General features: G+C 44.4%; 1 protein-coding gene across 1 annotated transcript in view; it reads left to right on the plus strand.

Moving 5' to 3' along the window:
• Positions 1 to 22007, plus strand: part of crhr1 (corticotropin releasing hormone receptor 1) — a 28388-nt gene extending 6381 nt beyond the window's left edge. Inside the window, exons 2-14 of the mRNA XM_085272416.1 lie at positions 328 to 418; positions 499 to 549; positions 819 to 938; positions 5248 to 5330; positions 13851 to 13957; positions 19645 to 19765; positions 19846 to 19999; positions 20088 to 20148; positions 20240 to 20312; positions 20741 to 20826; positions 21151 to 21289; positions 21639 to 21680; positions 21781 to 22007. Coding sequence (XP_085128542.1) covers positions 328 to 418; positions 499 to 549; positions 819 to 938; positions 5248 to 5330; positions 13851 to 13957; positions 19645 to 19765; positions 19846 to 19999; positions 20088 to 20148; positions 20240 to 20312; positions 20741 to 20826; positions 21151 to 21289; positions 21639 to 21680; positions 21781 to 21921 — 1269 coding nt within the window. The 3' untranslated portion in view covers positions 21922 to 22007. The remainder of the gene's footprint in view (positions 1 to 327; positions 419 to 498; positions 550 to 818; positions 939 to 5247; positions 5331 to 13850; positions 13958 to 19644; positions 19766 to 19845; positions 20000 to 20087; positions 20149 to 20239; positions 20313 to 20740; positions 20827 to 21150; positions 21290 to 21638; positions 21681 to 21780) is intronic.
• The last annotated feature ends 5990 nt before the right edge of the window (positions 22008 to 27997 follow it).

The following is a 27997-nucleotide window of genomic DNA, read 5'->3' on the forward strand; positions in this document are numbered from 1 at the left end:
CTGACCTCAGCTGGTTGTTGCTGTGACCAATCACAGCTCAGCGACCTGACTCGCTGCTGTAATGGACGTCCGCTCCAGGCGTGCATTGCAGCAGCGTTGCATTCCTCCTCTGTGTTCCATTATCGCCGTAGAGGCGATGCAGTGCATTCTGGGACTGCAGCTGCATCATTAACAGGAGGATCCTGAGCTCCGTATCATATAAATGAGACATTATTAGTCAGTTAGAACAAAAACACAGAAAACACGCTGACGAACACTGCGCCGCTCAGCTGGATCATCGCCGACTGCTGGTCATGTGATCGATTTGAACCGAAACTCTGCTTTCAGGTGGTCTTCGTGTGCGTGGCGCTGAGCGGGCCAGTCTCCCCGGCTGAGTTAACCTGCGAAACTTTGATCCTGCTGTCGACCAACTTCACAGGTAACTTCCTGTTTGGGATTTCCTTTGACGTGCTCAGTGAAACCGGAGCGCCAACACCTTCTCTGTGTTCTGCCTCTCAGCAAGGACCTTAGTCCTGCTCAACCAGACATTTACCGTCAGCAACTCCTCAGGTCTGTATCACACACTCACCTTTGACTTTTGACAAGCATCAGCACCAGGATCACCATGAGGTACTCTGCTTTTCGCCATGGCTGTACTCTCAAGGTGTACCTGTGCAGTACTGTTTAAGACTCCAACAGGAAAATTAAGAGGTGCTTCCTGTTTGAGTCATTCTCTAACTTTCATTGTAGACTTCAATAATATTTACCAAAGGTGAGTCTCATGAAGTAAAGTTCCCTACAGGTCCTTCTGCCTCTCACCTATCGCTCTCTCTTTGCAGGTGTGTACTGTGACCTGTCGGTGGATGGGATAGGAACCTGTTGGCCTCGGAGTGCAGCAGGTGAGCTGGTCTCCAGACCGTGTCCTGAGCAGTTCAACGGGATCCACTACAACACCACCAGTAAGTGCCACCTGCTCAGATGTAGAGACTATCATGCTAACACGTTCACAGACAGTTTCTGATGTGTGAATGTGACGACAGCTACACACTTTCTCTCAGACACAGGCAGAGTTTTTTCTCTCATAAATTTAGATTTTTGTTTATTTTTTTACCTTTAGGGGCAACGACGAGCTGTTGACCGTTCTCTCCTAGAGGGGGCATGTTTTTCACAGTATATACTCTGTCTCCATTGTCTTCAACTGATCTTTATCCACAGCCAATCAGAGGCTGCCAATTAAGTGTCAGCCAATCACAGTTTCACACTCTGTGTTCTCAGTGACGTCCAACACCCACTCCGTACCAGGAGGAGCTGACTTCTTCTGTGCCAACTGTCTTCATTATATCCACTGTGTGTGTGGGTGGCATAAATGTCCTGTTTAATTAAAGGTTTAGGTTGCCAATCGAACTTAATAGCATGAGTCATCTGTGTGTGTGTGTGTGTGTGTGTGTGTGTGTGTGTGTGTGTGTGTGTGTGAGTGAGTGAGAGAGAGACCAGCTGGAGCTCATGTTTCACTGGACCTTCATAATTTCTTCACACACAGAAAAAATCTTGCCTCTGATGTAATTTGGCATCTGATCGGGTAACATGTTAATAAAGCGTCTGTCTGTGGGCACTGATGTATTGATCTGATCAGACTGATGTAAATCAAACACAGCGTGCACTGATGAGGTGGGTGATCAGGGGCGTAAGGCCCTGATGACAGCTCAGTAGTTGCCATGGTTACACTGGAGTTGAGTTGGGTTGTGTTGTCTTCAGATTCTGATCAGTTCTCTCTAATAATGATTGATTGAGATATTGATGGATGATGAGGTCCAGTTCTGTTTGTGAGCTGTGAGTCTGAGGACCCAGAACCAGATCCAGAACCTGAGCTGGTTTATCGATGTCAGGGAGCAGACATGTCAGAGGGAATAACTGTGGATGAAATGCTGTTCCTAATTTAAATAAATTCAGATCAAACTGAGGTTATTGTACTTGGCCCTGAAAATCTTAGAAATATGGTATCTAACCAGATTCTTACTCTGGATGGCATTACCTCGGCCTCCAGTGACGCTGTGAGGAACCTTGGAGTCATTTTTGACCAGGACATGTCCTTCAACGCACATATTAAACAAATATGTAAGACTGCTTTCTTCCATTTGTGCAACATCTCTAAAGTTAGAAATATCCTGTCTCAGAGTGACGCTGAAAAACTAGTTCATGCATTTATTACTTCCAGGCTGGACGACTGTAATTCATTATTATCAGGAAGTCCTAAAAACTCCCTGAAAAGTCTTCAGTTAATCCAAAATGCTGCAGCAAGAGTCCTGACAGGGACTAGAAAAAGAGAGCAGATTTCTCCTGTATTGGCTTCCTGTTAAATCCAGAATTCAAAATCCTGCTCCTCACATACAAGGTCTTAAATAATCAGGCCCCATCTTATCTTAATGACCTTGTAGGACCATATGGCCTCTGTCAGTGCGCCCCAGGGTGGCTGTGGCTACAGTGTAGCTTGACATCACCAGTGTGTGAATGTGTGTGTGAATGGGTGAATGCGTAAAGCACTTTGGAGTCCTTAGGGACTAGTAAAGCGCTATACAAATACAGGCCATTTACCATTTTATATCACCGTATTAGAGCACTGCTGGTTTACTTGTCTAACTAGGGTATTTCACTAGCTGAGACCACATCCTCATTTAGATCTGACAACAGATGCTGAAGAATTGTGAACTGATGCTGCAGTTTGGGGAAGGCCTCATAGTGGACTGACAGCAGCTACTCGGCGGATCCCCAAAGAAGGAAACCCCCTAAAAGTAGTAATGAAGTGCCTTGAGGCAATAGAATTGAACTGAATTGAACTTTACAAAGGTCTTGGAGATTCTTGCAAATATACAATTGGTAGGTTTGTAATGACCGGCCAATTACAAGCCTACCCATGGTCAGAGATTCCTTTGCTAGAAGCGGGTGTTGCTGCACTGATGCAGAAGGAATGGCCAGAGAAAAGATTAGGAGAAACTCCAGACAATGAGAGAACTTGATGAAAGTGTGAAAGAAACCAGGATCTGGTAGAAACGTGGATAAACACAATGATAAACAGTTTTTGAAGGTGAGGTGTGCTGGAATTTTCTAAGGTTGAGGTAATTGGTCAGCGGACCATGGGGGCTTAGACATGAGCTGATTTTGAAGAGAACCACCTTCTGCCATAATAACCACCAATGCAGATAGATGAAGGAGCAACATCTGTTTAGAGCTGAATGTGGTCAGGGTGGGACAACTGATCATCAAAACGAAAGTGATGCCATTCCTGTGAGCGAGACGTTGCCAGAGCGATTATGGCAAGGACTGATGGTTTAGATGCCGCAAGTGGTAGCAATTATGCACAGAGCAAAGTTTAGGTGTCCAACAGGAAGAGCAGCAGTCCTTTAGCACAAGAGGGAACAAGGAGAAAGTTTTGAAGGACGAGATTGATACAATTAATGTGACATTAATACTTCTCTGAACAAAGAAGCCTGGAACTAAATGTTGTCAAGGGTTACGCCAAAAAAAACCTCCTGTTTCTCTTCTGACAATGGAACGCCAAGTTCAGTGAAAATTGACTTCAGGGTGGATACCTCAAGAGCTGGAGAGGTGATATGACCAGGAAATCGTTGAGAAGATGGACCAGATATGGAACTTTATGGTTGTTAGAGACATTCCAAAGTAAGTCTCCAAATGTTGATTCTGTTCATCTGGACGTAGCGTTTTGTGGGAGAAACGTTTCATCACTCATCCAGGTGACTTCTTCAGTCTCAGCTGACTGCAGGTTTCAATCTTATAAACAGTACGTTTGCATAATGACTGAAACCAGCCCACTCAAGGAACAATGGGCTGGGAGGTCAGTTCCAGGATCTAAATCAAGGATTTATACATCGCGGAAAACTAAACAACCAAACAGAAGAGCCACCTCGTCAGGCCAGGGCCCTGCAGTCTACGCTGGTTTGAGGGCAGAGTCAAGGAGGCCATTTACATGAAATGGGAAAGACCATCTCTGAATCGAGGAGGGGGCCCAAGGGTACATCTGTCACGATCGTACAATGCTGTGATTGCAGCCATTCTCCACCTCTCTGTGAATGGGTTAGCAGCAGCTTTCCTCTGGTTCACCTGATGCTCCACCTCACGAGGCACGTGATCAATAGTGGGACAGGACAAGGACAAGTCCCAATAGGGCTTAATATCTGGGTCTCTCCACTGGCTGGTACTAGAACTGAAGAAGTTTCTCGGATGAAATGTCTCCAAGAAACTTAAAGAGGTCCAGACGCTTTTCTTTCCGAGCTCCTTACACCGTCTCACTGCATTCAATCATTACTTATTATTAACCTTTTCATGCATGAATTATAACAACCTCAATCAGGTTTTTTGTTCATCTTTAGGCATGAAAAAAAGATGAAAAAAAGATTTTTCAACTTCATTTTTTATTAAACACAATATTTACATTACTGCAAAGCAGAATACCAGGAACCTAAGGCTGGAGGGTTGTCTGCTCACTCATCCAGGTAAGGAATCCCAAAAGTTAATTCTGTTCGTCTGGGAGAAACTTTTCATCATCATCAGGTGGCTTCTCCAGTCTCAGGTGAACAGAAGCAACCTTTTGGGACTAAGTAGGGTTAATTCAAAAATTACTATTACTTCTATTACTAATTGGTTTTGTCTCGTGGGAGTGTCTTTATTTCCACAGTATTAACTCCAGTTTTCGGGCCCTGTTACATACATTTCAGGGTAATATTACTCAACTGTTAACATATTTGCTACTTCTATAGCACATTTGATTACAACAGCAACGATGACCAAAGTGCTGTACAAAAATGCAAAAATGCAAAACAACTAGTACCAAATAACTTTGGTACTAGTACTAATTTGATAGTAAATTACAAAATACCACAGTATTACGTTCTTGTTTAGCCCTCGTTAGCCTGCTATTACCACTTTATTACGAGCTGTAATGGAAAAAAGAAAACTTTGTTTATGACTTTACAGCTGAATAAAGTCATCATTTGTTTGACATCAGGACGTGTTGTTTTAGTTAAGCGCTTCATAAGAGAGCAGCTGGATTCTGTGGTTCACATCTGTCAGAAAACTGTTTAACTCGACTGAAGGCTTCACGGCTCAGGTCATTACTTGGACAGGCTGACAGAAAAAACAGACTTTGTGAGCACGGGTGGGATCAGCTTTTTTAACCTGTAGCTCTGTGACTCACGTGTCATGTGACTCGTATTTTACCTGTACTGACAGTAACGCGTTGATGTTTGTGTTCAGATCGGGTCTACAGAGAGTGTCAGGTGAACGGCAGCTGGGCGGCTCGAGGAAACTACAGCCAGTGCACCGAGATCATCGTCCTGGTGAGAAGCACCAACGCCAATCACTGATCAATATGCTCTGACCGTGTTTCTATTACTGATGAGCTCGTAAACCCGAACAGAGCCTTAACTAACACGATGTTTGGTAGTAATGCACAAGTCCTTTTAAAGGAGGAAATCATGATCAGTGTGTGGCAGTTTAAAAGGAGTTAGTGCAGGTTTCACTCGTATGTTTGTTATTGGGCCCAAAATGAGGGTAACGATGTGACATCACTAAAGCTCCGCCCACCCTCTGTCATTACTCTGACAGACCAAGGACGACTACGTCCCCAGATGATACATGGGACAGGAAAACACTTTCAGTGTGTGTGTGTCTTTGTGTGTGTTCACACGTCTGCTGGGTGATAATGGTCTTCTCTGATATTCTCATCAATATTGGATTTAGATTCACTCTGAGTGTTGTCTGATGACATCAGAATGCTCATACCACCCGCCCGTATGTCTGTCTGCCTCAGGCTTATATACTGGTGTCATCAGAGCATGACACACATACCTACACACACACACACACACACACACACACACACACACACACACACACATATATGTTGGGTCTGTGTTTCCACATGCCCCGCTAGTTTAGAGACTTATTCCTCATGAAGAACGGAAAACAAGACAGAACATCTTCAACCGGCTTTTTACCCGCTAACAAGGGAAGTTTGGTCAGAACCAGCTCCTCACCTGTCTCTAGCCCAAATCCTTCAAAGAGTAGCTTCCCTCGCAGCTATTTATTCCCATGATAGTTACAGTACACAATACAACACAACACAAGTACCTCCCACCGTAAAACCCCCCAATGGTTACAAAGACAAGGCACTGTGTGTGTGTGTGTGTGTGTGTGCACGTGTATGCATGTGCAAGAATGTGTGTGTGTGTGTGTGTGTCTGTGTGCGTGACTTCCTGATCACAACATCCTTGGTCATAAAGGGGGTAATCTCCCCCACACCCAATATATGGTTCAATTCCTGTATTGGTTCTAGGGCTGCCACGATTAGCTTAACTAGTCACGATTACGTCGACTATCAAAATCGTCGACGACTAATTTAATAGTCGACGCGTCGTTTAAAGCTTTGTAAGATCACAAAAGACGCAGGAATAATAGCAGGATTTAAGAGTGTAATAACGGACTGAAACAGAAGATGGCAGCACTGCATGTACAAGGATGCCAGCTGCCGTTAAACCCCGAAGAAGAAGAAGAAGCTGTGTCCCAGAATTCATAGCGCGGCCCAGCTCAGTTTCCAACAATGGCGGCAGCTAGTTAGTTTTAATGTTACTCTTATTATTCTTTCTGGGTCACAAAATAAACGTTTAACATATTTTCAGGCTGGAATGTAGCTGTGTAAACCTCAAATATCTGCTCAGTTTATCAAGACACCGCATATTTTCAAAAGCGCTCCGACGTTTTCGGAGACGTCTGTTACCCACTAGCTTGATAGCTAGCCGGGGGCTAGGCTCACTAGCGCCGTGAGAACAGCGGACTCCCGGCAAATCGTTTTCAAACTCACCGCCGTCTTTCGCTACTCAGGTTAAACATGATATATTTTTTTAGTATTTTATTTGTTCCTGAGTAAATCGGTTTGGCTGAGATTAAAGTTATAGTTTTTACACAGCGGAATAAACGTCAAGCAGACAGCTGATTATCAGAAGTGTGAGATGCTCCAGAATTTACTCCGGTGTCCTGTTATATTTTAGATAGCAAGGAGTTTATTAAACTTCACCGAAACAATCTGCAAATTTCATTCAAATTTACTAAACTATCATCTTGTCTTTATTGTTAGTTAGCACCTTAAACACTTAAAGATGTAAGCTAATGATAGTTATATAAGAGCAGATGCTGCTGGTGCAATAAGCTGTACGTTTTACGTCCAACGGATGCATGATCTGATTAGTCGACTAACCGCAAAAATAATTGGTGAGTAGTTGACTATCAAAATAATTGTTTGTGGCAGCCCTAATTGGTTCACCATATGCACAACACAGTGAAACCATAAAAAGGGCAGGAAGGTTAGCAAACATCAAACAGAATCTTCACATGGGATGAGCTTGTGATAAAACACTGCAGCCTCCCCCCAGAACCTCGAGAGGCTGGGGGGGAGGGCCTTTGAACACAGAGTTTGAAACAATGTAGAGGTGGTAAGCATAAAACATTTAACAATTCACTTTAACAATATATATATAGGTACATATTTAAGAGAAACAGGAAAAAGTTTGGAAACACCTTCTCATTTAGTGGTTTAAACTGGATCTGCTGGGATCAGTATAACCGGTTTCTGCATCACCCCGCTGCAACAGTTCGGCCCAAACCAACTCCTCGACTCTGCTTTGTGTTTTTAAGAAGACAAGGAGTCTCTGATCGATCGTTGCCACTTTATTTCCTGAATGGAAACAACGGTGTTTTATCAGTGCAAAAGCTCGCCACACACCACTCCGCACAGCACACTCTCGTATGGCTACGGCAGACTGGCAGCGATTACTGCAGCCAGCCTCACCTAACCAGCCACACTGAGGGGGGGGGGGGGCTGTTTCCCCATTACACTGACATTTGTGGCAAGTGGAATAATACCACATAAACACTGTTACATCAGCACCTCACTGTGAAACTGGCTGCTGGATTTCCTGACAGGAAGACAGCAGACAGTACGGGTCAGCAGCATCACCTCCAGCACAATAGCACTGAGTACATGGGCTCCCCAATGATGTGTGCTGAGCCCCCTGCTCTTTACTCTGCTGACCCATGCCTGCACACCATCACACAGCTCCAACCGTTTCATCAAGTTTGCAGACGACACAACTGTGGTAGGTCACATCAGCAACAACGATAGGGCCTGCTACAGGAGTGAAGTTAAACATCTGGCTGAGTGGTGCAGCAACAACAACCTGTCCCTGAATGTGGAGAAGACCAAGGAGATCATCACAGAAATCAGGAGAGCTCACACCCTGCACACCCCACTAACCATCAATGGTGCTCCTGTGAGGGTAAGCAGCACCAAGTTCCTGGCTGTGCACATCTCAGAAGATCTCTCCTGGTCAAGAACACAGCATCACTGGTCAGCGAAGCCCAACAGCTACTCTACTTCCTCTGCAAACTGAGGACAACGAGAGATTCAACCCCCATTATGAGCACCTTCTACAGAGGCGCCGTGGAGAGCATCCTCACCGCTGCATCACTGTGTGGTATGACTCCTGCACTGGGCCCTGCTGGAAAAGTTACAACAGGTAGTGAAAGCAACAGAGAGGATTGTGGGTACCTCTCTTCCCTCCCTCCAGGACATCTGCTGCACCCGCCTCATCTGGAAAAGCCTCTGCATCACAGTGACTCCACCCATCTGTCCAACAGCTTCTTCAGTTTGCTGCCACCAGGAAGGCGACTGAAGAGCCTCGGGGCCAGAACCAGCAGACTGAGAGACAGCTTCATCCAATTTTTATTTTTATAAAATTGGATCGTTGCACCCCTAGTATTTATGTATATGTATTAGAGGTGCAACGATACACAAAATTCACGGTTCGGTTCGGTTCGATACTTTGGTGTCACGGTTCGATATTTTTTCGATACAAAAAAATGTTCATGCCTTTTTAATTTGTCATTTATTAAAATTATAAATATATATTTTAACTCAAGTACAGTTTTTAAATTTAATGTTGCTGAAACAACAAAATAATAGTAATAATAAAAAAATCTATCTGATGGAGGAATCACTCATCTTTGGAAAAGAGAGTTTATTACAGAGAAATGTCTCTTTCCAAAATAAAAGCTATACTATACGCTTCTTCTGGGCTATATTCTCAGCAGCATATTAAACATATCAGGTCCCCATAAGGAGAATCACGTGCTAACGGCTGTCTAAATGACTCGGGTAAAGCATGCGTGCTTGTTGTTTTTGTCTGCTTCCACTTGTCTTTGCACGAGGATGATGTCGGCGTAAATGTGCAGTCATATTCGTTGTGTTCCCACTAGTGCTGTCAGCGTTAATCTCATTAATATGACATTAACGCCATAACCAGTGATGGGAATAACGCCGTTACAAGTAACGTTTTTTTGGCCTGTCCCATTTGGTTCTTTAGCCGTCAGAATTGTTGTCTGAAGACCAACAAGGATACCCAATGGATTTACTTTGCCAAGTGGATCATCACGGCCTTGCCGTATTGGTATTTGATCGACCTCTGTTGTTATTGTTTATAATATTTTATTTTCAGTTGTTACAGATGGGACAGACATGACTAGAGGATAGGAAAGGGAGAAAGAAAGATGAAGGAAAAGAAAAACAGAAGGGAAGAGGGACAGTGAGAAAGGGCACTAAAAAGAGAAAGAAGAGAAAAAAATCTCCTGGATCACCTGTTGAGAGAAAAAGAAGAGAAAACAAGCAAAAAAAACAGAGCAACATACTAAACACAACACCATCACGTTAATCTAGCTACGTGTAAACTGCAGTAAATACTAAATATTGAATGTTGTTGTGCAGCAAGCAGGACCGACAGCGCACAATGTGCTTTGAGGTAGCAGCCAAGAAAGGTGTAGTTTATGTCTATGAACAGTGAACACCTGTGTGCACACCTGTGTGGATCAGCGCACTTGTATTCAAAAGGTTTCCCCATGTAATCGTCTGCAAGAGGGTGTAGAGAGCCATAGCCCCGCCCCCAGGGCATGAAGCTGGCATGGAGGAGATCCAGACATGTAGAGGCCCCAGAGTGCGAGAGCCCAAGGAGGAGCACCAGGGGGGCATCCATGCCACCCTCCTGGGAAGAGCTGAGGAGAGCCCCAGACAAGGGGTCACCCAGTAGCCACGGAGCAGAAACCAGAGGGGGCTGCACTGGCGTGCCCGCCAGCTGTGCCAGAGTGAGCCGAGCCGCAGGCCCAGAGGCCGGAGGCCCGAGGGCCCCCTTTGCCCCGGAAGAGGCACCAGGACCCGCCAAGTAGCCACCGGGAGTGAGCTGGTACATACCAACGCACCGACCCCTGAGGGCATCAGTTACCGGCAGGGAGTAAGGTGTTACTAACGGCGTTACTTTTTTCAGTAACGAGTAATCTAACTAATTACTATTCCTGTCGTTACAACGCCATTACAGTTACTAACAAGTAAATGCGGTCCATTACTATTTTTCAACAAACAGACGGTTGAAGCTCTGTTCAGCTTACCGCATCTTATATCAGTTGAACGGATTAGCTGACTACGTAAGTAATCTGGACGCTACAGCTGTTAAGAGATATACTCTAAAGCACTTCTTCAGTAGAGACTCAGAGAAGAGAAACACACAGAACTTCTTGCTAGCAAGGGCAGTCTCCAGAACTGGGACTCGCACTGAGAAACTGCCCCGGTCTTTATTTATACTTCAGTGGGTGCTTGTGTGTGTGTGTGTGTGTGTGTGTGTGTGTGTGTGTGTGTGTGTGTGTGTGTGTGTGTGTGTGTGTGTGTGTGTGAGACCCCATAAACGACTTCATCTAAACAAAAAGCACTTAGACTAGAACAGATATAGCTACGTTAATCCTACCGTAAAACAATAAGACAAGGTACGACCTCTCCCATACTCCTAGGATGTGGGGGTGAAGCCAGAACACCCTGGAATGTCACAGACCTCCTAGGATGAGACATTCTTTCAATATGCCACCAACTATATACTTCTAAACACAAATGATTACATGCAGTATTCTACCATATGCAAACTTACACCATTAAAAGATTATACTGACTACTAAGTACAATTTTCCTATTGACAACAGCCCACTCACATCCTGGGTCATTTCACCTGAGGAAATCACATGATAGGGTGGGGCAAGGTCTCACAACCTCGGCTGGTAGTGACCCACACCTGTTTTCACACCTTGGCTCATGTGATTAGATAGATTCATTCATTTATTTGTTCATTTCAGGCACAACAGAAATACATATATTGAACATAAAGTGCACAAAACAAAAACAAAAATTACCTGAAAAGGAGTGGGATGAAGAAAACTTATTAAATCCCACCCCTATACTCACTGATCAATAGTGGGTCAGCGACCCCCTTGGTGACTCTGCATCATTTGCTCTTAGAACTGAAGAAGCTTCTTGGATGAAACACCTTCAAGAAACTTAAAGTCCAGACCTTTTTTTACCAAGCTCCTCATATCACCATGAACCTTCAGCAGACCTACTGATCTCTAATCTAGCACATGACCTATACCAGGTTACTTCTGCAGCTTTAGTTACCATGGAGATGAGAACCGATGAGTTAAGCTGGAATGTACTCTGCTTAATACAGAGCTCAGGTGTTTGCAGGTGGCAGGAAGTCACTGAAGCATGATTTCTGCCCTCTCAGCCACACAGCATCGATTTGTAACCTTTGTTTGATTTTAACAAGTTTTCTGCATTCTCCTGATCCACACACCCTCTCACACACACAGAATAAACTGAAACAGTCAGTGACAAGTGTGAGAACATGAGTGATCAAACGTCAGTGTGAATGAGTCCTCAGAGAGCGAGAACCATCTGGAGCCTCTGTGTGTGTGAGCACTAAGGGGGCAGATCCCTTTGAGGTCCAGGTGGGAAGCTGGTCCATTTGCTGTGGGCAGCGTTTCCCTGGGGTCCTCACAAAGGCACAAAGAACAACGTGTGTGTGTCTATAAGTCCATATGTAATGTCATGTGGTCTGCTTTGTGTGTGTGTGTGTGTGTGTGTGTGTGTGTGTGATAGAGAAAGAGAGAGAGAGAGAGGAGAGAGCATCTCCCACTGAGACAATCTGTCACCCATTTCCTGCTCTCCTGTGATTGGCCAGAAGAGCTGGCTGCTGGTCAATCACAGACCGTAATTAACAAGCAAGGTGTGCGTGTGTGTTTACAGTGCAACGAGGCTGAGCATGAAAGGAAAGTTGCATAACTGTTCATTATTATTACGGCACAAACACATAGTTGTTTTGATTACACGTTTGGCATAATTTTTAATCATCTAAATGAAAACAACATGTTGCTATGGAAACATGCACACAGAGAAAGGATGTGATTGTAAACTGATTATTGGATAGATTTTGTAAAGGGCATGACCCCCGTTACACCTCAGCATCTCATGTGAAAGCTGCGACTCTGAACAGAAACATAACCTAAACTAACCTCGTATTGTGGCGATACGGTCTCTCAATCACACCACCACACAGTACTGACCCACACATATGGTTCTTACACACACACTGGACTTTCTGGACTTTGGTTTTGCACAACACTGGTCACTATATTCTTCATTTCCGGTTAATACTTGTACAGCTGCTGTTATTGTGTATATATTTATTTATATTTAGATTTCTTCATACATTCTTATATAGTTCTATATTGTGTATTTTGTTGTACAGTTATTTTATTTTCAACTTTAATTTATATATTTTATCTTATTCTTCCCAGTTAAATTTACCCTTCATTCTAATTTGTGTTGTACAGTTATTTCATTTTTAACCTTAATTTATATTTTATTCCTTCCTAGTTAAATTTACCCTTTTTAATTTTTCATATTTATTTCCTATCTTATTCATAGCCTTTTCCTTTTTTGTTTTCTTTAGGTCACGAGCAGTTGTCCAAGCATTTCACTACATATCGTACTGTGTATGACTGTGTACGTGACAAATAAAAATTTGAATTTGAATTGGGTTATCTCAATTGTTCAGTTGTTCTCCTGACTGAAGTTTGGTCCGTGTACAGCGTCCTGCCATGCAATTGCATTTGTTCCTAACCCATCCAAACTTCAGTAACCCTACAAACGTCACTGCTGTTTAGTTTTCTGTCTTCATTTCATCTTAAATCCCTCACTCAGAACATGGTATTGTATATTATTTAATCTTAAAAAAATTTTTGGAGACCTCCCACATACCACTAGAGGGAGCCCACATACCACCAGTGGTATGCATACCACAGTTTGAGAACCACTGCTACAGCGGTCTTAGAGAACATGAGCTCCTTCACCAGCTCCAGATAAAAACCTTCACCAACCAGGTGGGAATTATTTTTTTATAGGTCAAGACTATAGGATCCAAGGAGAGATCAAAGGTCAAAGACATGACCTCAGATATGCTGTGGTCGAGTCTCAGGGAGCTGTTTATGAAGAATGTTTACTAGTTGATGGATTGGCTGATTGATTTCATTCCAGCACATATTGAAGAAATATCCCATTTACACATATTAGAACATGATACTTGTGCTGGTGGATTATGGGAGGGTGGGGCCTTTGCTGGGTCACCTGACTGTGGGTGGGACTTCTTTGAAGCTCTTTCCTCCTTTGTTTCACTGATTAAGATAAACCTTCAGCTTTGTACCTTCATCTAGAGGAGCAGGAAAAATGTGAGCTCAGTGGGCGGGGCCTTTTCTCCATGACCTTTGAACCTGTTCTAGTTTTACTCTTTCAGACATTTTCATGATGGGGGGAGACTGAGCTCAGAATTTTATAATAAAGATGAAAACATGAAACTGTTGAACTGCTTGGTTGTTTCTGGAGTCATGGGTCAGATCTGACAGGTTGTCCTTTCTCGCTCTACTTCCTGTTTCAGAGGAAGAGTAAAGTTCACTATCAGGTGGCTGTCATCATCAACTATTTGGGCCACTGCATCTCTCTGGGAGCGCTGCTGCTTGCCTTCACGCTTTTCATGAGGCTCAGGTAATGCACCTGTTTGTCTGTGTGTACACCTGTCTGAAGACATGTCGCACGCTTGCTGTGAGGACAGCTGAAGGGTTAAGCTTCAGTTCCTGGTTCAGGTTAAAGGATCAGTTATGCGCATCCTCACAAAGAAAGGAGCACAGGTCCAGCCCCCTTGTGGACGGTGAGGGTAATGCAGGTGACTGTACCATGAAGAAGATTAAACAAACCCATGATATCCTTCCATCATCTGGACTCACCTTTACAATGGCGCTCACACAAAGCTAGTTATCAACTCACTAATCCTGCACATTCACATGGAGGGCATCTGACCAATCACAAAGGGGCATTTCGTGGGTCACATGACTCTTCTTCCACAGAAAATAATCTCTGTGAGCGCAACCTGATGTTACAACATGGTGATAAAAAAAATCTCTAAAGAACAGCGAAGTATGCAAATAAAATGCAACATTGTAGTAAAAAGGGTGAGATACGTGCCACAGAAAATTCTTAATCAATTTAGTGCACGCAAACATTTGAATTCCAGGTGATAGTTTATTACTGAGCACGCTCAGTGCTGCTGTTTGTTTCCAAGGTGATGGCTGGAACCACTGAAACATTGTAGCTTCCTGTCCCACAGCCCGATGAAGGAGGCGTGGAAATCAGATCAGAGTGAATGAATATGATTGGCCGAGCAGGTGTTCAGGTGTGTGTTCCATGTTTCCAGCAGAGTGGCGAGACTCAGCATCATGTCTGAATGAAGCAGAACACCACATGCACATCCTGTGACAACACCATTATCGACCATAAATCGACAGTGCGTCTTAAGTATGAATTCTGGTTGTGCTTACTGACCTCAAACCAATTTTATGTGGTACACGGCGCTCAAAAATCTGTCAAGAAATGTTTTAATATGACTTTGGTAAGCTACAAAGCCGCACCGCTTGATGGATTGTCGGAGCATCACGGCTACCATAGTCAGGAGCCTCGTGGAGTGATACGTACTGTGCTTCAACGTAATATTATGGTGTGTGTATAAGGACCTGGCACACCTGGAACACCTAGCTGTTAGGATGCTACATGCTTATGAAGTAGATTTCAGACTTAAGGCTATCAGTCACTTTTTGTTTCGCTTAATGCACCTTATGTATGAAAATAGATCCGTTCATTGATACTGCACCTTATAGTCTGAAAAATATGGAAACTGAGAACATTACCTGCTCTGGACACTTTGAGTTTTTATTGCTGCTGTTCAAGGTTTGAAGCTAGATGTGATGACTGAATTCAGACCTCAGGTCAGCAGGTACAGTGCACTGGTCCTGTTTAAGGATAGGATATTAGAGAGAAAAAAACTGTTGTAAATTTGTTTGCTGACAACAGACAAAAACCTATAGAATAAAAATCAATATGTTTATTATTTACTGATCATCAGGGAAGCACAAAGACAGTGCACTGTAATGAGGGGTTTTCCAGGAATGATGATGCTATTTTCTGGCGATCTGATTGGTCTATAGGTGGCGATGTCATACCAATTGATCTGTAATCTGGAACCTAAGCAGGTCTAGAGAAGGTTGGAGTCACAGCACATGTTACCATGGCAGTTTTTCCCAGTAAGTAATAAACTACCTACAGAAAGCCCAGGTTAACCCTGAAGTTATCTGGATAAGCCAAAACCCAGCTTATCTGTATCTATATATCTATATCTGTAATACAGACCTCTGAAGCTGTGATCCAGTAATTAATTACTAAGTAAAACAAGATCAGAATTAATCTGTGCGAACGAAGATGTATAAATCCTGGCAATCCCTCCTGCACTTAACAGCGTACACTATGTTACTCTGTGTCGGGGGACCCGATCCTTTGGGTGGTCTAATGTTTTGGCGCAGCGTGTTTTGGGGTTTAAAAGCCACAGAGACCCAGTGTTTAGAGAAAATGTGTCTCAGCTGCTCCGATACTCCTGACACGTACGGGATCACTACAGGTTTTCGATTAGGCAGCGGTTGTCCTTCTCTCCTGGAGCTTTCTTTAGGAGCCTTCCCAGCTTTGACAAAAATCCAGCTGGGATAACCACATTTACTCAGGGCCTTCTTGATGTGCTGTCCTTCTGCTTCCCTGGCCGCTGTGTCTGTGGGGATGGTGTTCGCTCTGCGTTAGGCGATATGTAAACCGGCAATCGTCAGTCCAATAATTGTCGATGTAATGTAATAATAATGTGTATGTTTTAGTCCCCATAGGGAAATAGTTCCTCTGCATTTAACCCATTCACCCAGTGAAGCAGTGGGCAGCCACTAATGCAGCGCCCGGGGAGCAGTGTGTAGGGACGGTACCTTGCTCAGGGGTACCTCAGGGTAGCCGTTCAGTGGAGTCGAACCCCCGACCTTCCGATCATGGGGCCACCACTCTACCTACTGAGCTATCCCTGCCCCATCCCTGTGGTGACTTTTTGATGGGCGGAGCAATGTAATCATACATGTTTACAACACAGAAGTTCAAACATGGACGAACTAATTTCCCCCAAGAAATTAGGGCTGTCAGCGTTAATGCGGTCATCACGATTAACGCGATTAAAATTTGTAACGCTCTCAACCCATCTGAAGCGCAGAATGAACAAACTTTGGACAAACTGCCTGGAATACGTTGGCAGAGACATTTCAGGGATTGTAGCTCAGTCCGGTCCTGATAGGTTAGTTGTTAATCGTCTTTGTCATAATGACGGCGCGTTAACGCTGACAGCACTAAAAGAATATTCACATTCACTAACCACTCCCTTGGTAACGATGAGCAATGAGGGATGAGGAAGTGTGATTAGTGCTGCGGTTTGGGGAAGGCCTTGAAGGGGGACTGGCGATGGCTCTCGGGCCGGGCTGAACCCCCTGTACTAACGAGAAATAAAGGGAGGCAAGGAAGAGAGGAGAGGACAGGAGAAGAGAGAAAAAAAGGGGGGGGCAGGGTGGGGCATGAAAATGAGATCAGCGTTTCTTCTCTTCACATTGGAGAAGGGAGGCTTTTATAGGCTGAGGCCAGAGGGGGCGTGAAGGAGGAGTGGTCCCGCTCATGAAATTCAGATGATATCTCCACTAAAGTCGCTTATTTTGGATGAAAGAGGTAAACCTAAGGATGTAACCAAAGCAGTGTGCCACTTGTGCAGACGTATAGTGCGAGCAAAGTTCTCAAAGGCGGCTAACTGGCATGAGCATGTACGTGTTCACCATCCGGCTGAGTATCAGCAGCTTCTGCAGCTCTGTCAACAAGCGTTTGGGCGCTCTCTGAGGAGGGGGCTGTTACAACAGCGCTATCATTGTTTTTTCTGTTGACTGGATCTATTATCGCCATCATTCTTAGCAAACGTACTCATGGGCAAATAAACAAATGAATCGCTGATGGGCTCAGCCTTTTGACGATAGTTGATATAGTCATCCTATCGCCCAACCCTACTCTGCATTGTAGCGTCCTGGTGACACCCAGTTTGTGCTCCAGTAGATGATTATTAATAACAAAGTGATTCTGTTCCCATTCAGACCGCGCAATATCACCCAACAGTTTTTCATCACGTTCGTTTCATCTCCCCGTCATATGCTACTACTCTCTTTTATTCATTGGCACAATACTATGCCACTTTTAGAATCACCTGCACTGATAGCTAAGCTGTTTATTTTTCAGGATATAGTTATATTGTTACTTCATTAGAGTTATTTAATATTATATTTGCACTACCCTACAGTATATTACTGTATACTAGTATTGTATATATTGTATATCTTATTCCTCCGTTCCTCTGTCTCTCTTGCTGCATTGAGCATGTGTATGACATAAAAATTTCCCTCGGGATAAAGAAAGTTCTTCTTATATTATGATGAGAGTCAAACCTTAAATACTGATCTGTATGTGCAGGTTTACGGTACACATCAGCTTTTAGATGTCCCCCATTACTGATGGAGATCTCACAGTCTAAGAAGGCTAACCTGCCACTTTGATGTGTCGGTCCACTGAGTGAATGTGATCCGTGAAATGTGAAACGTCCTGAGATTTGATTTTCACCCAGGTGTCATCCATATACCTGAACCAATGACTTGTTCCAGAGTAGGATAGCAAAGCCCTCTTTTCCACTTCTTCCATGTACTAGTTGGCCACTTTTGATAGTCCAGGGTCTATCGAGCAGTTTCAGTAGAATGAGCTTGTGAAATGAATGGACCCCACGCAGCCTCAGGTGACAGTTTTGTCATGTTTTGTTTGCACAACACGTCCTTTCTTTTTCCTTAGGTTGGGAAGTTGGCTTTTCAGCTGCTTCTCCACTCCACACTCAGCTCCTCTCTCGAGCCCCAGCATCACTGAAATAGTCTGATTACTGAGTGGCAGCAGCTGTCCTGCCAGCCACCCTGGCACTGCCCCTCCACTGCATCGGAGCCAGATACCACAGCCCTGCCACAGAGCTCTGCAAAAGCCAGGCTGGAAGATAGAGGCACATTATAAGACAGTTGTAAATAACTAGTTTCCTCCACCTGTGTTTGGTGTGCAGCACACCTGCACCGTCGTGTATGCTCCCAGCGTCATGTAGCTTTGACATGATTCAGGTCCTCGCAGACGGGAGAGTTTTTCAACGTTAGAAATGACACCCTCAGGATGTGATTGATGTTCAGACCCTGATCTTCAGCCTGACCTATTAAACTGAACCATTTCAGCCGTTTTCCTTCTCAGCCTCTGATTGGCAAGCTCAGTTTACCTGATGGTCTTTCAGACTTCAGTTTGAACCCCCTGTGGCGAACCTGAACAATGAGCCGAAGCTTGCTGTTCTCGGCCATCGCCCTTCCTCCACTATGTCTACACTTCACGTTGGTGCTTCAGACCCTTCTTCGTCTTCTCTTCTGCATCACACAGGTTGGTTTTGTTTTCATGGGTCCACCGTTCCAGAGCTTGCTGCCTGGTCTACTTTGTCAAGTCTGATTTTTCTGTTCCTGAGCCTGATTGATGCTTTGAAGCTTCTGGATTTTCTCTGTGATTCTTAACTTGGTGAACAGCTGGGAAACACGGCATCTTCCTCCAGGAGAGTCTTCCTCACTTGACTGAATGTTGTCCTTGACAAACTGCTCAGCATTCTCGCTGATATGCTCGTTTCTTCAGCCCAATGATGACCTCCTTCACACAGCTCCTCTCCTCTTTGAAGCCGGTCACGATTTCTGATGAACGAAATGCTAATTTAACACTTGACTCTAAATTAGTCCTGAGAGTAATGAGAAAGCAGGCTGACTTGGACTCGCAAGTGCTTATTGGCTGATAGTCCTTTATTTATCAAAATGATGTGAATGAAAACAAGCTTTAAAACAAACTGAAAGCTCTCCAATTAAAACATGAGAGGGTGATGCAGGGATGGTGATTGCTGTTAAATATTCCATCATAATGTTTAAATAAAACAAATTGAAGCCTGTTAAAATGTAATGTACTAAAACCACCAGAAGGTGGCAGCAATGATCTGAAAGGTGTTTCCTGATGCTGCTCTGAAAAAGTCTGATGTTGTGAGATTAGCTGCTCACAAACAGGACAAATGCACAAACACAAAGGTGACCAAAAAGGCGAACATGATGAAATCCAGTTTAAACGACTGAGCGCAGCAGGAACAAGCTGCGGAAAGTTCAGTCCTGAAAAGCTCACCTGACTGTATAGTGTGGAGGTGTTTAAGGAGGAGGCAATCAGTTCAAGTCTGTGTGTTTCAGGAGCATTCGCTGTTTGAGGAACATCATCCACTGGAACCTGATCTCCGCCTTCATCCTGAGGAACGCCACCTGGTTCATCGTCCAGCTAACAATGAATCCCGCTGTTACCGAGAAAAACCAGGTGCTCACGCACTCACACGCACAGACACATACTGACAAACACACTGATGCTGACCGTGACGCTGACTCTGGCCTCTGCAGGTGTGGTGCAGGCTGGTGACGGCAGGTTATAACTACTTCCATGTGACCAACTTCTTCTGGATGTTTGGTGAAGGCTGTTACCTCCACACTGCCGTCGTTCTCACCTACTCAACCGATAAACTCAGGAAGTGGATGTTCATCTGCATCGGGTGGGGTCAGTCCATCTGTCCCCCTTTCTGTCTGTCTACCTGTCCTTCTGTCCCTCTCTCTGCTCACCCGTCTCCCTCTCTGTCTGTCTGCAGGTATTCCATTCCCCATCATCGTGGCGTGGGCTTTTGGGAAGCTGTACTACGACAATGAGAAGTAGGTCATGTGACCAGATAAGACTTCTGCTAAATATAATGTGTTGCAATATTGAACGTGAGGAGTCATGTGACTGTGTTTTGATTGACAGGTGCTGGTTTGGAAAGAGGGCGGGAGTTTATACAGACTACATTTACCAAGGCCCCATGATCCTGGTCCTGCTGGTAGGAGCACAGCCAGTCCACCTTAAAAACACTACAGTCCTCCTTAAACACAGCCAGTCCATCTTAAATTCTGTCAGAGACTGATGCTGATGTTTTGGAGATTCCTTTGACCAGCAAGTGGTGCCGAAGCCTCCATCAGACAGTAGAAACCAGTAAAATCCCATAAAGTCTATAAATATCAGATTTGTTACAGACAGCTGAGAGGATGATTTATCGAGAGAGGAAGAGGAGTGAGATGGTCTGGTTTAACGTGAGAAGACACGTCAGCTGACAAGCTGTCATGTGATGTGGTCTCTGAAACCTGCTAACCTGATCAGACTCAGAGATGTACACACACTGTGAAGTCACATGTGTGTGAGAAACACCTGCACAGGTAACTTGGCTCATAGTCCAGCTGTGTATAAACCTGGAAGTCTTCTTCTCCTCAGATTAACTTCGTCTTCCTGTTCAACATCGTCCGGATCCTGATGACCAAACTCAGGGCATCAACAACCTCAGAAACCATTCAATACAGGTAGAAACACACCTGTAAATAGGAAGAGCGTGACAGCTGAGCTGGGTTTGTGATTGATTGATCAGAAATAAGTCATTGGTTTGGTCTTACAGACAGATGAGAGCAGGTGTGATGTACAGGTGATAGTTAGCTGTCGCCTCACCTTTGCATGTCTCTTTGGAGGTCATCAAACACTCACACTGGCCGTGTCTTTACGGTCTGTCTTCACTGATGTTTATGCAGCTCCTCACATAAACCAGCTTATTTTCCCCTCTTGCTGCATGAGCCTGTTTGCTGAAGGTAAAGAATGCCTGTGTGGGTTAATGTGCTTCTCTGGTGCTGCAGGAAGGCGGTGAAGGCGACGCTGGTGCTGCTGCCTCTGTTAGGAATCACCTACATGCTTTTCTTTGTGAACCCCGGAGGAGAGGACGAGGTCGCTCGGATCGTCTTCATCTACTTCAACTCCATCCTTGAGTCCTTCCAGGTTCAGACTGCCACCCACACCAGAGGGAGCCTAACACAGTTTAATCGATTATCAGAGAGCCTCGGTGTGGTCACTGAGCACTAATACATGAGCTGTTGCTGTCAGACCAGGTTCAGCTTACTAAATCCAGTTTACTATGCTGGTCTCAGTCCAAGACTAAATTGGCCGAGCTTTCTTAGCTCAGTTTACACAGACTGATCTAAAAAGAATCATAAACCTTTAGCTTAGCTATTAGCCAGAACGTTGATGGACACATCCTTTGATGATGTCACTTCTAGGCTGGACTCTTGTAGCTCCTCCGCCCATCAGTCGCTGTTGGCTAACTTGTCGACTCTCTGTGTCCCTGCAGGGCTTTTTCGTCTCTGTGTTTTACTGCTTCCTGAATAGCGAGGTTTGTCATGTTAATCAGGATTCCTCTTGGTTTCACATCATGTATGAATCGTATTTACATGACCGTTCTGATGTCTCTGTTTACCCGTTTACATATCTAGGTGCGCTCCGCGGTCAGGAAGCGTTGGATTCGTTGGCAGGACCGTCACTCCATCCGGAGCCGTGTCATACGTGCCACGTCACTGCCCACCTCACCGAGCAGAGTGTCCTTCCACAGCATCAAACAGTCCTCAAACCTCTGACAGACCTGAACTCACCCAATGGCGGTCTGAGATGTGATTCTCGTTGGCCAATCTGAGCTCTTATGATTCATGAGGACCAGACAGTTAGAGGGGGGGGGGGGGGGGGGGGCCGCCTCTCTTCACCCTCACTAGACTCTCTGTCTCTGGACTCAACCAATCAGCTGCTTCATATGTTGCACTGAGCAGTAGGGATGGGTATTGATAAGATTTTCACGATTCCGATTCCATTTTCGATTCTGTTTAACGATTCGATTCTTTATCGATTCTTTTTAAAAAAGGAGAACACTAAGGTCAACTAGCTTAGAACTTTGTTTTATATCTTCTCTTTGAACAAGATAGAAATTTAGGAGTAACATGGCCTTACAAACCCAACAGTGAGATCTTAGATCCAGCCTACGGCTCTTCAATGGGGTGTCACAGGGTCCCCAGGAAAAAAATTGTAAATGTAAAATAATAAAATAAATATTCTTCTGTAGCAATAACAAAGTGTAACATAAATTATTCTGTAGCAATTACACAAGAATATCCAGTAATGTCCCTGCCTACAATTAAACACATTCACTTACTGAAAATCATCTGCTGTGGCAAACGGCTGCAAGCCTTTGACCACAAACTGAGTCACTGCTCGGTGACATTCGTCTATCCTGGCCTGAAAGGAGACGCTGCCGCTAGACTGCAGCGAGAGCTGCCAGCATCTGAGCCAGACTCTGTCTCTCTCATCATGGTCACTAAATGCACAGTAATGGCAGGTTTTGTAATAAGGCAGATCGCGCTAACATAATATGCACTGTTAGTTGATTATTTACCTGCCGCATTAACGGGAGAGGACGTGCAAACGTTACCGCTGCTGCTGGGTTGAGATTCACGAGTCCGGAGCGGAATTAAAAACACGACATTCATTTAAGGTCATCGTGTGTTTTGTGAGCAAATGCTTTTGCATATTCGTAGTGTTTCATCCCTTAAATGAAATATCTACTTTGCAAATATTGCAAGTTGCCCTGTTGTCATCCGTTCTCGTAAAGTATAATCAAACTTTTGAGCGTTTAAGCTGCCGTGTTTCCTGCCAGGTAAATGACGCTCCGCAACGTGGTGACGTCATTCGGGGCGACTGGAATCAATAAGGGAATCGTTTGCAAAAATGGCAAACAATTCCAAGGAACTGAAACAGGGGGAACCGGTTCTCAACAAGAACCGGGTTTCGATACCCATCCCTACTGAGCAGCCAGACTGCATTTTATAATCGGTTTAGTGGTTTATTGATCAGTGTTTTATTTATCAGCTATTACTGTATGTATTACTGATCACCAGCTTTCTGCTCTTCACACACACGCACACTGATCATCACAGATTCAGAGGTGTGTGGTGAGAAACCTAACCCTAACTTAGACTGTCTGATAACCCTGACCCAGTACTCACTCTTTACTGCCTGGACGTCAGCTTCCTGCTCTACTTCCTCTGGTGAACATTTATTCAGATTAAATCTTCGGGCAAGTGGATTAAGGATTTGTACCATTTCCACCAGTGGCAGGAAAGTAAAGCTGGATTATCAGCAGGTTTTATTTTGCATCAGATGGAGTCTTTATAGCCACAAGAACGTCTGCTTGATGTTTGGTGTGAGTGCTCCGCCACAGAGACACTGCTGAAGACACACAGCAGCAGATCCAGGAGTGTGTGTGTGTGTGCACGTGTGTGTACGTGTGTTTGTGCATGCAGTTTAATAAATTAACCCAAGCTTAACTTGCTGTGAAAGGGGCGGAGTTTACATCATGTGACCAATCAGAAACATGGACAGATCAGCAAACTGATCTCTGTTTATTTCCTTCATGAACAAATGGAAAATAGGCCGTTTATACAATGATTTCCACCTGCAATCCCTGGCCAGGTAAAAATACGTGACACACACAAGTTGACACACAAGCCACCACGGCGAGTGGACTATGGAACGCCAGGACTGCCATAATGAATTAATTAAATACACCATTAAATAATTAATTAAATGTGTCAATAATTAATTAAAATTGGAATTAATTAATTAAATAAATAGTTATGACACATGTAATTAATTAATTATTGACAAGGAGTAACAAGGAGTAACACTAGGCCCAGGCTCTTCCAGCAGCCACTAGGCCCAGGATCCTCCTGCTCCACCAGGCCCAGGATCCTCCAGCAGCCACTGGGCCCAGGCTCCTCTAGCAAGGCACCAAGAAGTAAATCAACAGTGATTTCAACGGGCCATCACAAGGAAATACCAATCTCATCATTTTCAAAATGCCGCCTAAAAAAGCAAACCCAGCAGTTGAAGAGGAGTTGGAGGAGATTAGGAAATCGCTTAATTTCATGTCTGATGAACTGAGCAAAGTGGCTAAACAACAAGGTATGCTACATGACCTAATGGATGAAATAAAACAACTAAAAAACCTCATAAAGGACAAGGACAAGAAAATAGACGACTTGGAATGGCGAATCGAGGACCTTGAACAATACACAAGAATGGATGATTTAGTCATAAGTGGACTGGAGACGCAACACCAAACCTACGCCAGAGTAACAGCTGGTGGAGGTAAAGACGGTGAAGATGCCCCGGTAGAGGAGCTGCAAACGCTTGAACAGCAAGTGATAAAATTCCTTCAAACGAAGAATGTAAGCAGAGACATCATATTGCAGCATGCCACACGCTCCCCAGAAAAGACAGTAAAACAAATCCATTAATCATTCTTCGGTTTGTGAGTCGCAAAACAAAGATTGAGTTACTGAAACAGGGTAAGAAGCTAAAAGGGACTGGTGTGTATTTAAATGAACATTTAACGAAAAAGACTGCTGAAATTGCAAGACAGGCACGCAGCCTGAGAAAACAAAATAAGATACAAGCGACATGGACGATGAACTGCAACGTAATGATAAGACTAAATGGCAATCCCAAAGAAGCGAAAGTTGTGATGATAAGAGAACTCAAAGACTTAGAGCAATATAAATAATCAGGAATCTGCTATGGAATCTATTGGAAAAGTGACGATTGGATAATGAACAATGGGTATGGAAAGTGTTTCTGGCCTTACGGCTCAAAAACAATGGAAACAACAACAACAAAAACAAAAACACATAAATGACAAGTTTGGACACAGATTATAGGTTTCCATTCAGAGATATTGAAGAGAAAGAATTTGATTATGAAAAGGACTGTCAAGGTGGTTAATTTGCCACACTCTGAGAAAACGAACTTCAAAACGTTTAACTATGCAGAGCACAACATGCATGACCCTGAAAGTAACATTGACCCAGATACCCACTTCTACAATAACACCAATAATACTTGTGAGTACTATACGGGCGTTAAGAAGGTGGTCGTCCAGGTGAGATCCTCGGAGATGTGGACTCCCAGGAACTTGAAGCTGCTCACACGCTCCACAGCCGTCCCCTTAATGTGGGCTAAGCTAAAGCTAACACCACACCGGCTGCCTTTACCCAGTATTTTTCTCGCCAATGTCCGTTCTCTGGCAAACAAAATGGATGAGATACGGCTCTCCATCACTAACAACAGACGGATTATGGACTCAAATGTCATGTTTTTCACCGAAACATGGCTGAACAACAGCTGCCCGGACAATGCTATCGAGTTAGCAGGACGCCACACACACCGAGCCGACAGGCTAGCAGATGACTCCGGCAAGACCAGAGGTGGAGGTTTGTGCATTTATATTAACAATGCTTGGTGCATGAACTCCACTACTACTGAGAGTCACTGCTCACCTAATGCGGAGTTTTTAATGGTCAAATGCAGACCTTATTATCTCCCCAGAGAATTCACTTCGATCATACTCACTGCCGTGTATATACCCCCCGACGCTAATGCTAGGTTGGCCATGAAAGAACTTTCTGCAGCCATTAACAAACACCAGAATAAACACCCCGAGGCTGCTTTTATTGTTGCTGGCGACTTCAACCACACCAACTTAAAGACAGTCCTCCCCAGATTCCACCAACATGTCTCCTGCCACACCAGAGGAGACAAGACTTTAGACCATGTGTATTCCAACCTGGCTGGAGCCTACAAAGCCACACCCCTCCCCCACATTGGACAATCGGACCATCTCTCCCTGTTGCCTCACACCTCGGTATTCACCACTCATCCAACGTGTGAAACCTGCTGTGAGGACAATTAAAGTGTGGCCAGAGGGGACAGACGCAGTGCTCCAGGACAGATTTAAAAACACAGACTGGAATATGTTCACCCACACAGACCTGGACCAGTACGCCTCATCTGTACTGGATTACATCTCCAAAACCACAGACAGTGTCACCACCCAGAAACGGATCACCATGTACCCCAACCAGAAGCCTTGGATGAACCGGGATGTTCGTCTCCTCCTGAAGGCCCGCAACACTGCCTTTAGGTCAGGAGATGCACACGCCTACAGTACAGCCAGGGCTAATCTAAAGAAGGGCATCAAAAAAGCCAAACACCATTACAAAAAGAAGGTAGAAGAACACTTCTCCAACTCCAACCCCCGACGCATGTGGCAAGGACTCCAGACCATCACAGACTACAGGACCACCAAACCCTCCCCCGCATCCTCTGATGTCTCCTTCCTCAACGAGCTCAACAACTTTTATGCTCGTTTTGAGCGAGGGAACCCCACAACCACAACCAAAGCAGACATGACGCCAGACCACCAACCTATGACTCTCTCCCCCACCGATGTAGGAGCGGTGCTGAGCAGGATCAATGTCCACAAGGCTGCAGGCCCTGATGGCATCCCCGGGCGTGTTCTCAGAGCGTGTTCTGGGGAGCTTGCAGGAGTGCTCACAGACATATTCAATCTGTCCTTGGCCCACGCTGTGGTACCGGCCTGCTTCAAATCCACCTCCATCGTCCCGATACCCAAAAACTCCAACCCATCTTGCCTCAATGATTACCGCCCAGTAGCACTCACCCCCATCATCACTAAGTGCTGGTCAAGAAGCTGGTCAAGAAGGCTCACCAGCGCCTCTTCTTCTTGAGGACTCTGAGGAAGAACCACCTGTCCTCAGACATCCTGGTGAACTTCTATCGCTGCACCATCGAGAGCATCCTGACCAACTGTATAACAGTCTGGTACGGGAACTGCTCTGCCTCGGACCGGAAGGCGTTGCAGAGGGTCGTGAAAACTGCCCAGCGCATCGCCGGAGCACCACTTCCTGCCATAAAAGACATCTACAGGAAGCGGTGTCTGAAAAGGGCTGGGAAAATCATCAAAGACCCCAGTCACCCATCACATGGACTCTTCACCCTCCTGCCCTCTGGGAGGCGCTACAGGAGCCTCCGGACTAAGACCACCAGGTACCGGAACAGCTTCTTCCCCACAGCTGTCAGACTCCTGAACTCTGCCTCCTGACATCTGACCCACGTTAAACTCATGGACTGAACATACACACACCCACAATGGACAACTGTACCCTCAAACACAATAATAACATGGAGTGAACCACCACTCACAACCACTAGCACTTTATATAGCCTCTGTAGAAACTATCTACACCCTCACTTATCTTAACTGCACTACTGTATAGCTCTGTGTAAATAATCATTCTGTACATTCAATAATCTTTAATCCTACAACTGTTTACAACTTGCATAGTTCCCATTTCTGTATAGCTGTATATCCCAGATTCTGTAAAGTTATTTATTTCATATTCTGTATAGTTTTTCATATTTATATCCTGTTCATATCCTGTACATAGCTGTACTCACTACAGCCTGTACATACTTATAGTTAGAGAATATTCACAACATACTTCATACCGTGTACATTATAACATACCATAATAGACCCATTTCTGTAATATACTCACATATCTATATTATTGCTAATATATATTGTAATATATCTATATCACTAAAGCACTTCTGGATGGATGCAAACTGCATTTCGTTGCCCTGTACCTGTGCATGTGCAATGACAATAAAGTTGAATTCTATTCTATTCTATTCTATTCTATTCTATTCTATACAGATGACCAATTCAATGTGAATATTAAAATGGCAAATGCATTGTCGGTCATACATTTCAATAGTAGAAGCCTGTATAAAAATTTTCTA

The sequence above is a fragment of the Mchenga conophoros genome, linkage group LG4, assembly GCF_057382185.1.
Source record: "Mchenga conophoros isolate Kocher_MC1m ecotype Shallow Benthic linkage group LG4, M_conophoros_male_GT1.1, whole genome shotgun sequence".
Classification (NCBI taxonomy): domain Eukaryota; kingdom Metazoa; phylum Chordata; class Actinopteri; order Cichliformes; family Cichlidae; genus Mchenga; species Mchenga conophoros.